The 12,198-nt window shown below is 46.3% G+C and overlaps 2 protein-coding genes across 4 annotated transcripts in view; one reads left to right on the top strand and one right to left on the bottom strand.

The window, feature by feature from the left end:
• Nucleotides 1-12,198, bottom strand: part of CHRM5 (cholinergic receptor muscarinic 5) — a 97,474-nt gene that overhangs the window by 12,973 nt on the left and 72,303 nt on the right. The window lies entirely within an intron of this gene.
• Nucleotides 10,419-12,198, top strand: part of AVEN (apoptosis and caspase activation inhibitor) — a 186,480-nt gene continuing 184,700 nt past the window's right edge. For all 3 annotated transcript variants that reach the window (XM_045395240.2, XM_065547711.1, XM_073995428.1), the window contains exon 1: nucleotides 10,419-10,748. In XM_045395240.2, the coding sequence (XP_045251175.1) occupies nucleotides 10,500-10,748 (249 nt within the window). In that variant the 5' untranslated portion in view covers nucleotides 10,419-10,499. The remainder of the gene's footprint in view (nucleotides 10,749-12,198) is intronic.

Genomic DNA, 12,198 nt, shown 5'->3' with positions numbered 1-12,198 from the left:
GACCCTAGTCACCTCGGTTTTTCTCATACCTAGTGGTATGCTCCAAAACATACCACCAGGTATGCAAAATAGCAAAGGTGGCAGCCTGCTCCCTCCTCTGGAGGCTCCATCCCAGGGGGATACTGACCTGTTGCTGGCCCAGACACACCTAGGCTGCAGACCCCTGTTGGGAGGTCTCAATCAGGAGGAATGGGATCAGGGACCTGCTTAAAGAAGCAGTCTGGCTGCCTTTTGGTAGAGCAGGTGTGCTGCATTGTGGGGGGACTGTTCCTTGTCCAGACTGGACTCTCCAAAGCCAGCATGCTGGAATGGCTGAGTCAACCAAACTGTAGAGATGGCAGCTGCCCCTCCTCCTGGGAGCTCCATCCCAGGGAGAAATCAGAGCTCTGTCTGTATAACCCTGGCTAGAGTGGCTGAAATCCCCGCAGGGAGGTCCTGCCCAATGAGGAGGAATGGATCTAGGTCCCGCTTAAAGAAGCAGCCTGGCCATGATCTGGCAAAGCAGCTGTGCTCTGTTGGGGGGCACCCTTCCTTGTCAGGACCATTTGGACTCTCCAAAGCCAGCAGGCTGGAACAACTGAGTCAACCAAACCACAGAGATGGCGGCTGCCCCTCCCTCTGGGAGCTCCATCGCAGGGAAAGATCAGAGCTTTGTCCATATAACTCTGGCTGGAGCAGTTGAAGCTCCCACAGGGAGATCCCACCCAGTGAGGAGGAATGAATCCAGGTCCTGCTTAAAGACGCAGTCTGGCCGGGCGTGGTGGCTCACGCCTGTAATCCTAGCACTTTGGAAAGCTGAGGCTAGTGGATTGCTTGAGCTCAGGAGTTTGAGACCAGCCTGGGCAACAGGGTGAAACCCCGTCTCTAACACACACACACACACACACACACACACATACACACACACACACACACATACACACACACACACACACACACACAAGCTGGGCATGGTGATGTGTGTCTGTAGTCCCAGCTACTCCACTCACTTGGTCCTATTGTTTGACCCCATCCCTTCTCCCACGCACCCTTTGATCTCTTATTTCCTGGATCTGGTGTGGAGAGCGCCTCATCCTGGGAAACAGGGTGTGGGAGGCTGAGGTGGGAGGATTACTGGAGCTTAGGAGGCAGAGGTTGCAGTGAGCCGAGATTGCACCATTACACTACAGCCTGGGTGACAAAGTGAGACTCTATCTCCAAAAACAAAACCAAACAAGACAAAACAAGCAGTCTGGCCACCATCTGACAAAGCAGCTGTGCTGCGCTGGGAGGGACCTTTCCTTGTCTGGACTATTTGGACTCTCCAAAGCCGCAAGCTAGAATAGCTAAGTCAACTGAACCACAGAGATAATAGTCATGCTCCCGCTGGGAGCTCGATTCTATCTCAGGCGGACTCCAGCTTTTACTGTTGGCTGGCTGGCATGCCAAGTCAGTGGGTCTTACCTTGTGAGGTGCCGGGGAAGTGGGGCCTGCAGAAAGATGCTGCTTGGCTCCCTGGTTTCAGCTCTCTTCCTAGGGGTATGTGCAGATGGACCTCCCGCCTTGCCAGGGATCGCAGGGTTGGAGTATGTAAAACTGCCAGGTCTCTGCCGGGCGTGATGGCTCACGCCTGTAATCCCAGCACTTAGGGAGGCCGACACGGGCGGATCATGAGGTCAGGAGATCCAGCCCATCCTGGCTAACACGGTGAAACCTCTTCTCTATTAAAAATACAAAAATTAGCCAGGCGTGGTGGCGGGCACCTATAGTCCCAGCTACTCGGGAGGCTGAGTCAGGAGAATGGCGGGAACCCGGGAGGCGGAGCTTGCAGTGAGCCGAGATCGCGCCACTGCACTCCAGCCTGGATGACAGAGCGAGACTCCGTCTCGAAAACAAACAAACAAGCAAAGAAACAAACTGCTGGGTCTCTGTGTGTGCCCGAGTGGCTGCTCTGCTAAGACTCCGCACAGCGCCGTGTGCTGGACCGAAGGCTCCGGTGGCATGGACTCACAAGGGGATCTCCCGTTCCATGGGTTGCAAAGACCTGTGCAGAAACGTGGTTTCCCGGGTGCGGTTGCCCAATTCCTCACCGCTTCTCTTGGCTGGAGGTGGGGGTTCATTCGGCTCTGTGCTGCTCCCAGGTGGGCAGTCGCCCCACCCTGCTTTTCTTTGTTTTCTGTGGGTCAAGTTGTTTGCCTAATTAGTCCCAAAGGGAGACCCTGGATATTTCAGTTGAAGGTGGTGTATTCACTCACACCTTTCACTCATTTCCATGAGTGCTGCAGACGGCTGCTGCTTCTAATCCGCCATCTTTTTCAGAAATTGCACATTTCTGAAAAGCTCCTGAGTATTCTTGATGCTACTGATCCACCTACCATATTTTAAGTTGCAAGGCTGAGAATGATTTCCTAAGTTCCTAGAAAAAGGGAATGATCGCTCACAAAGGGACTGTTAGATTGGAATTTTCCAATGCAATGTGCAATAACATTTGAATCCCACTCTGCCTTCCAAACTCACTTGAGTTAAACAAATCTTTTTTTCTCCTGTTTGAAATTAATACAACTAGCCTTTAGAGATTTCTGCCTTCTCTTTTTCCCTTTTTTTTTTCCTGCCTCACTTTTTGGGGGAATGACTTTTCCTGATTCCTAGGCTGCTGGACAGATCTTTCCACAAAGGGATTTGGGACATAAGGTGGGTTCCACGGCTGATGGATTGATTTCTTTTTTTGGATGATAGTTGAGTATGAAAACTGAGTTTCCAGCCCGAATGTTTTCCACAATAAACTTTTTCAATCATTGCTTGTGTGTATGAAGGGGTAGCTTATTTTTGAGGAAAGTTGCAGAGGCAAATGAAATGTAAGTGGTTATCGGGGAGTGTAGATCCTTTTGAGCTCTTCCCTGATTACTCAAACTTTAAAAGTTCCCATTTTTCATCCCATCATCTAGAGTATGTTTATTTTTAGGGTACCAGCATTAAGAGAGAGCAGTAATCATCCCAGGTTTATTTTCTACCACTACATAAGATAAAGACTCCCACAGTAATAAAAGCCTCTGTGTTTCCAACCTTGGCCGATTGTTTCTTGTTCTTTGCTGTCAATACATTACAAATGAAGCAAAGCAACATAAGAATCAAAGAAGGTAACCCTGTGTACCAAATAAATTCCTTTTCTTGTCAAGTGGCCTTGCCAACTTTTGAGCCTTTTCCTAAGGTGAGGTTAGGCCTTTGTTTTCTGAAACACCTTTTTTTTTTTTTCTCTGAGAAGCATTATGCCTGAACCTGCCCTTGCTACTCTTCATTGTTTCTATAGCAACTACAGTGGAAAACTTTAATGGCATCTACAATCCAATGATATTGGGACATCATGATAATCAGCTCATATTGTTACGTAGAGTATTGATGAGTGACTCTTTCCCTCCTTCCGTTTCAAGGACAAATCAAGACAAAGTAGGCTTAAAACACACGGGGTACCACTGTGTTAAATATGAGGAAGGACTTGCAGTAGAGGAATGTGTGAATGAATGAGGGAGGTTTTGCATTTTTGTGGTGAATACTTTAAAGTAAGATATATCTAACTTCTTTTGATTGGTAGAATCAAATTGCTGACTGAAGATAAGGTGGTGATTAAGAAATGACTTCTTAATATCTCTGAAGCAATAATATCCAGAGCAGGATTTCAGTGTGACATGTTCTTTAGAACATACTTTGTGTTCACTAGTGTGCTAGCTGCTGTGGGTCATATAAAAGGGATATACAATAGTCCTTGAACTGAAAGAGTTCATCTTTATAGCTCTAAGAAAAAGAGAATGTAAGAATAAAGTTGAGCTTTTAGACCAAATTCAGGTGACAGAGAGGTCTGTTACTGAAGTCATTAAATTTCTTTATGTATTATTATTATTATTATTATTTTGAGACAGAGTCTCGCTCTGTTGCCCAGGCTGGAGTGCAGTGGCGCGATCTTGGCTCACTGCAATCTCCACCTCCCGGGTTCACGCCATTCTCCTGCCTCAGCTTCCTGAGTAGCTAGGACTACAGGCACCTGCCATCACGCCCAGCTAATTGTTTGTATTTTTAGTAGAGACGAAGTTTCACCGTGTTAGCCAGGATGGTCTTGATCTTCTGACCTCGTGATCTGGCTGCCTCGGCCTCCCAAAGTGCTGGGATTACAGGTGTAAGCCACTGTGCCCGGCCAAATTACTGTATTGTTATAGGACAGGAAAATAGGTGGAATTGCTTTATATGAAGGCATAAACTGGACCCATGTAATGCATACACTGTCCACTCCTGCCACAGGCTATGGGGTTGGCTAGGTGGGTCCCCTTCTGTTGGGAGCAGTATTGTCCTGTTATTCCAGAGTACTGGGCAAATATTACCATTTTCTATGTGTGCCAAGTACTGCCATAAACAAAGTTATGTGAGACTCTGGAGGTACAGAAGCCCTTGACTGTCGCCCAAGTCTTCCCACAAACCTAGGGCAAGGATTATACATATCTTTGAATTCCTAAGGGTGGTGTATTGTTCTGGAAACAACAACAATAAAATGTTTCAAGGAGGAAGGAGTAATCAACTGTATCAAATGAGACTGATAAACCAAGTAAGATTAGGCCGGTGACCTGACCATTGGATTTAGTGACATGGAGATCACAGTGAAACTTGCTAAGTTGTTTTGGTGAAGTGGTGGGCACAAAAGGTTTGAGGAGTGGATGAAATAGTGAATGGGAAAAGGAGAATTGGAGATAGTGCTATAGATGACTCTTCTGAGGAACTTTGCTACAAAAGGGAGTAGAGAAATGATGCAGCAAATGGATTAGGGTGTAAGGCCAACAAGTTTTTTTTTTCTCTCTTTTTTTTTTTTTTGAGACGGAGTCTCGTCGCCCGGGCTGGAGTGCAGTGGCCCGATCTCAGCTCACTGCAAGCTCCGCCTCCCGGGTTTACGCCATTCTCCTGCCTCAGCCTCCCGAATAGCTGGGACTACAGGCGCCCGCCACCTCGCCCGGCTAGTTTTTTGTATTTTTTTAGTAGAGACGGGGTTTCACCGTGTTAGCCAGGATGGTCTCGATCTCCTGACCTCGGGATCCGCCCGCCTCGGCCTCCCAAAGTGCTGGGATTACAGGCTTGAGCCACCGCGCCCGGCCCTCATTTTTTTTAAAGGGTGAAAATATAGCATGCTTGTATGCTAATGTGAATGACTCATTAGAAGGTAAAAACTGATGTGCAGGGGAGAGTGGGAGCATTTGCTGGAAAGATGTCCCCAAGTAGGTGAGCACGGATAAGATCTAGTGCAGTAATAGAAGCCTTGGCCTTGCACTGGGGCAGAGACCCCTCTATACTAACGGGAAGGAAGGCAGCAGAGAATATACATACAGATACAGGTAGGCTGGGAGTTGTAGTAATGGCAACTTGGAAATCCTTTTCCGGTTGCTTCCATTTCTTCATGAAATAGAAAGCAAAGTCAGCAGCTGAGAGTGAGGGTGGAAGGAGAGAGGAGAAGCTATTGTCATGTATTCTGTATTTTAGGAGTTTGCTCCATTCATTTCCAGGAGTTCTCTAATCATGACTCCAGCCCTTCAAGTCAAAGTACCTTTATGACCTGGTAAGCTCTTCACTTTCCCTTTCTCCACCAGAGTACAGGCTGTGGATTCTGGGCTGAAAGAATAGCTCATGCCAGAGTCCCTCCCCAACTGTAGCTGGTGAGCACCCTCAGTAGTAGATGGAGCTGTTCAAAACAACATAGTAAATGAAGACATCCTTCTGAGAAACTTATGTGTTTTCCAGTGTGCATTGTTTATATATTAAGCGTGAGAAACTAGTTAAACTATAGAAAATCTGCTTGCCTATGAAGAGAAGAATCAGGAAGATGTACTTTTTCCACAAACTTTATATTTGCAAGAGGACAGCGCATTTTTTTCTAAGTCCTATCATAACATCTACTTTTCATCAATCAGTGAGAGCCTACGAAATCCATAGTCTTTTTTTTTTTTCTTTTTGAGATGGAGTCTTACACTGTCACCCAGGTTGTAGTGCAGTGGCGCCATCTCGGCTCACTGCAAGCGCCGCCTCCTGGGTTCACGCTATTCTCTTGCCTCAGCCTCCCGAGTAGCTGGAACTACAGGCGTCTGCCACCATGCCCAGCTAATTTTTTTTTTTTTTTTTTTTTTTTTAGTAGAGACAGGGTTTCACCATGTTAGCCAGGATGGTCTTGATCTCCTGACCTGGTGATCCACCCACCTCGGCCTCCCAAAGTGCTGGGATTACAGGCATGAGCCACCATGCCCGGCCAATCCATAGTCTTAGACTAGGAATTACTGAGTTTCTTGTGATGTTTGAAGGCTCAGATGCTACCTTGACACAGTAGCTGAGGATGCATCAGAATCACTTGGCAGGTTTATTAAAACACAGATTGCTGGGCCTCATCCCCAGAGTTCTAATTCTGAATTTGCATTTCTAACAAGTTCCGAGGTGATGCTGTTTCTGGCCCACATTTTGAGAACAACTACCTTAAGGAATTGGCTACCATTTTATTTAAAAAATAACTTAGGTTGCTGGGCGTGGTGGCTCACGCCTGTAATCCTAGCACTTTGGGAGGCTGAGGCGCGCGGATCACCTGAGGTCGGGAGTTTGAGACCAGCCTGACCAACATGGAGAAACCCCGTCCCTATTAAAAATACAAAAAAAATTAGCCAGGTGTGGTGGTGCATGCCTGTAATCCCAGCTACTTGGGAAGCTGAGGCAGGAGAATAGCTTGAACCCGGGAGGCGGAGGTCGTGGTGAGCCGAGATTGCGCCATTGTACTCCAGCCTGGGCAATGAGTGTGAAATTCCATCTAAAAAAAAAAAAAAAAAAGCCAAAAACAAAAAACAACTTAGGTCATATATGTGTTAAAAATATGCAAAAAGTACAGTTTCGTTTCTAAGGAGCTACCTATATAATTCAGCACTTTGTTTTTGATACTCGTGAATTCTCATGAGTCCTACCTAAGGGAAAACTGAATTTTTTATTCATGCAATGGCATATGTTTAAAATCAGGACTATCAAGTAAAAGCAATACCAGAAAATATTCCTTCCCTTTGTTATTTATGCAATCCAAAGGTCTCTGGTTGCTCAAAATGCAGGAGGTACTTGTGTGGTATTTTTAAACCTTAATAACACATTTTTGGATCAGAATCACACGAGGACAGTATATATATACCATATCCTTGTTAAAAGAACTTTGGCTAGTTGTGTCTGCTAATTAGGAAGTGCTAGAAGGGGGAACCTCAGAATTTTCCATATCCTAAACACTCTTGGTTGAATTGAGAAAAACAAAGTAAGCCTTGAATGAATAGATGGAGAGTAACATAGCCCCCGGACTTCTTAGGGCATCTGCAGAATAGACTCACAGGCATGGATCCTGGAACTAGACTGTACTGGTATAAATCCCAGTTCTGTTACTTATTAGCTTGAGCAAATTATTTAACTTTTTTGCAACTCAGTTTTCTTATCTGTAAAATCGAATAATAATAGTGTTTATTTCATAGGAATATTTTGAAGATTTAATGAGTTAGCATGTGGAAAGTGCTTAGAATAGTATCAGGTGCAAAATAAATGTTAAAAAAATCTTAGCACCATCCACAAACAAATCTCTCTCTAAAATGGCATACCTTTCAAAAGTGTTACTGAGTCTTAACACTGACCAGTTGAAAGTAGCAAGCATAGTGAATGTGCCCTAATAACACTGGCTTAATCTGAAAGCCACTGATCTTTTCTACCTCATAATTTTGGAGGCTTCTTAAGGGATATTTATATAGTTCCTTCAAGCCCTATTTCCCACTGGTCTTGTCTGTCACCACACTGGAGATGCACATATTAATCTCATACCAGACATTTGCCCACATCAGGGTTTCTCAGTGTTGGCAAATTTAGGGCTGGATAAATTTTTGGATAAATTACATCGGTAGCTCCTTAGATATTAAAATGTACCTTTTGCACCCATCTGTCTGTGCTAGTGGTTTTCATCCAGGGTGATTGCATCTCAGGGAACATTTGGCAATGTCTTTTTGGTTGTCTTAATAAGGGGGAGAGGGGTTGATACTGGCATCTAGTGGGTAGAGGCCAGGGATGCTGTTAAATATTGTACAATGCACAGGATAAGCTACCACCACAAAATTTTATCCAGCCCTAAATGTGCCAACATTGAGAAAGTCCGATTTGTGCAAATATCTAGTTTGAGATTAATGTGTGAATCTCCAACTTGGTAAGACCCCACACCAGTGATGTGCTGGTAGACATTTAACCACATTGTGCCATGCCCCTTCCCCACTGCTATGGTCTAAATGTTCATCTCCCTCAAAATTCATATGTTGAAATCTTTTTTTTTTTTGAGATAGTCTTGTTCTGTTGCCCATGCACGATCATAACTCACTACAGCCTCAACCTCCTGGGCTCAAATGATTCTCTATCTCAGCCTCCCAAGTAGTGGAACTATAGGCGTACACCACCATGCCCAGCTAATTTTTGTAGAAATGGGGTTTTACCATGTTGCCCAGGCTGGTCTCGAACTCATGGCTCAGGCAATCCACCTGCCACAGCCTCCCCAAATGCTGGGATTACAGGCATGAGCCATGCACCTGGCCTATAACTGTGTAATCTTGGAAGTCACTTAACGTCTTAGATCCCTGATCTGTAAAATGGGGACAACACTAGCTTACCTTGTAGGGCAGCTATTAGTCTTAAATGAAGTGATATGAGAAGCATGTAGAATAGTGTTTGGTGCATATAAGTGCTCTACAAGTGTTATCATTTTTAAGACTGTTTCTCTGGAGTTGACAATCCTTCAATAGTTCCCTCTGTCTGGAAGGCTCCCCTACTCCCATTTACCAACCAGGCAAACTCCCACTCAACCATTAGGCTTAGTCCGGGGTCTATTTCTCATGAAGCCTTGGATAACGCGTTTAAACATAATTCAACTTTGCTTCTTTTGGCCTTGACCTTGAATCTCTCACTGCACTCAGCAACACTGCACTGTACTGTAATCATCTGCTCACAGAACTAGATTATCTTCCTTGTGGGCAGTGAGCTACCTGAGGGCAGGGGCAAGGTTTTTTTTGTTTGTTTTTGTTTTTAATTTCAGGACATAGCACTGTGCCTGATGCAGAGTAGGCAATTAGAAGCAATGAAGGCTGGGCACGGTGGCTCACGCCTGTAATCCCAGCACTTTGGGAGGCCAAGGCGGGCGGATCACAAGGTCAGGAGATTGAGACCATCCTGGCTAACATGGTGAAACCCTTTCTCTACCAAAAATACAAAAAATTAGCAGGGCGCGGTGGCGTGCACCTGTAGTCCCAGCTACTCAGGAGGCTGAGGCAGGAGAATGGCGCGAACCCGGGAGGGGGAGCTTGCAGTGAGCCGAGATGGCGCCACTGCACTCCAGCCTGGGAGACAGAGCAAGACTCTATCACAAAAAAAAAAAAAAAAAAAAAAAGAAAAAAGAAAAAAAAAAGTATTAACTATGTATGTATATAGGAAAGAACCAGAAAGTACTGAGAGGGAAGAAAACACTTGTTCTAGTAGGCTGACATTTTAGCCCTTGCTTTCATTATTTTCATGTGGTTTCAGTCCCAAGTTAAAAACTGCTTCCATGCATCTGTGTAACCAACTGTTCCCCTTCATTTTTTTTCCTTGGTTGAAAGGAGGGACTGGAGTGAGACCGCCTTAGAATGCCAGTTCCACCACTACCTAGTTGTTCACTTTAGGCAAGTTATTTTAACCTTTCCAAGGCAGAATGAGAACCTTACTGCAGAATAAGGATAACAAAACAGTCATCCCTACCTCATAGAGCTGTTACGAAAATGAAATACTCATGTGCTCAATAAATGTCAGCTATAGTAGTCATTTCTACAGATATTCTGCTGAGGACCTTGACGCCCTTCTAGCCATCTCCCAGTTTCGCACTGTTCCTTCTCCCACGTGCTGTAGTCCACCTCTCACCAGACACCAACTGTCTTTACATCCACACCTCCCCCTGACTTCGGTATAGTTTTAAAATGATACACATTCATTCCTGAAAATTAGATTAAACGGAGGAAAAAAATTAACTCACTGGAAATCTGAGCAGTTAACCACTAACATTTTAGTATATATTTGTATAGACCTTTTCTTATGCAAATACACACATTTAATCTTTTTTATCCGAAAGTTCACATTATACAAATTTTATTGTATGAGTCGTCCTTGCACTTAACACCGTCCGTCCCCTCCAAGTATCTCTGCTGCCTTGAGAACCCCCCTGCCCCGCTGCAGACCCCCACCACTTCCAGCTCCCATCGGTCTGGCCTTCCCGCGATCCCGGTTCCGGCCCCACCTGCGGGACCCCGGCCGCCCCGCCCCGCCGCGGCCGGCCTCGATCCCTGGCCCCGCACCCCGCGGCTCGCTGCTACCAGGCGCCGTTCGCTCACGGCTCCTCCGTGCGGCCCGCTTCCGGTGGGGCCAGGGCGTCTCAGCCGCGGCTCGGCTCCCGCGCGCTCAGCACCGCCGGCGGCGGCCAGATGCAGGCGGAGCGAGGAGCTCGGGGAGGCCGCGGGCGGCGGCCCGGCCGCGGGCGGCCTGGCGGAGACCGCCACAGCGAGCGGCCCGGGGCGGCAGCAGCGGTAGCCAGAGGCGGCGGCGGGGACGGAGGCGGACGCCGGGGCCGTGGCCGGGGCTTCCGCGGCGCTCGCGGAGGCCGAGGAGGAGGAGGCGCCCCGCGAGGCAGCCGCCGGGAGCCGGGAGGCCGGGGCGCAGGGACCAGCGCGCCGGTAAGAGGCGACGGCTGGTGGGGCTGGGACCGCATGTAACTGGGACAACTGGGGCCGAGGCCGCCAGTCAAGAGCCGCAAGAGAGCGTGCCAGGCGCGCGCCAGACGGGCGCCTGCGGCTGCGCGGGACGGGCGGATGGTGGCGGGGGCGCGCCTGGGTGTGCTCTTGCCTCCCCTCGTGGCTTCCGGGCCCGCTGGCGCGAGACGGTGGGGTGGGAGGGTTTCCCAGCCTGCCCCAGGGTCCGGGTTGGGAACCCAGAGAACAAGGCCGCGTATCGGGGCTGCAGGTCTCGGCGGCCCGTGGCCGGCTGGGGTGTGTGTACATTACCTCTGTGGGACCGAGGCGCGGCCAGGACGCGATCCCTCGGCAGCCTTTACTCTATGGGCACGCTCCTGTTATTAGGAGAGAAGGGATTTTTTGGTCTGTTTTGTTCACTATCTGTGCAATGCCTAGTACACAGTAGGTTCATAATAAAAAGTTTGTTGAATGAAAGAATGACCCCTACGACTGGACTCTAGTATTTAGGAGCGGGACCAGATGCATAGTTCTTTGTAATAGCGTAGTTCTCTTTTATCATACCTATATGTGTAGAAATCAGGGAGCACTGGCCTTTGTCGTTTTGAATTTTCAATTTATAAATGAGCAGTCAAGTTCTGAGTTTTAATAGCAATATCTTCGGTCTTATTGACACAGTCATAGAAGGAAAGTTTTCGGAGATTGGAGCAGGGGATGATATATATGGGGGCATTAATCATAGGTAAGGAAGTTAAGGACTGTCTTTTTATGAGTTGTTCTGTTTCCTTAACATCTGTAGGACAAGACCATCTTTATATTCTGCATTCTTATGCACACAGATTTAAAAAATGCTTTTCTGAATGAGGCAAAATTTGCTCTTACTGACGTATTTACAGTATCTCAGGGGCATAGCAGGTAAGATATCCCTAAAGAGAGTGGTTGTATACAGCAATACAGAGCTGAAAAAAAATTATAAAACTTAAATTAAAATGTAACAAACTTAAATCTTGTTAGGATTAAGGTAGGTAATAGGCAAAACTTGAATGAGATATAAAAACATTTTTAGGGTCAGTTTACCTGGTGTAAACTGACGGAAACTAAGGAAATGACAGAAACTAAGACCAACCTAGTGGCCACTATATATCACATTTTCTTCTTATAACTGTATTATATATATGTAATATATATGTAATGTAGAATTGTGTTATATAATAGTATGTAATTATATATTAAATACAATGTTATATATTATTTATATATACATATATATATATAGAGAGAGTAATCTTTATTTTTACAGGTTAATTGACTTGCCTAAGGTTTCACAGCTAGTGGCAGAGCTGGGATTTATATCAAGCTGCCGTTGAGTCAACTCTATTTTATCTCTTACTATTTTGTGAACCAATCACCACTTTACTGAGAACAAAGTAGACAT

This window comes from Macaca fascicularis, chromosome 7 (assembly GCF_037993035.2).
Source record: "Macaca fascicularis isolate 582-1 chromosome 7, T2T-MFA8v1.1".
Taxonomy (NCBI): Eukaryota; Metazoa; Chordata; class Mammalia; order Primates; family Cercopithecidae; genus Macaca; species Macaca fascicularis.
This window is presented reverse-complemented; position numbering and strand designations above follow the sequence as displayed.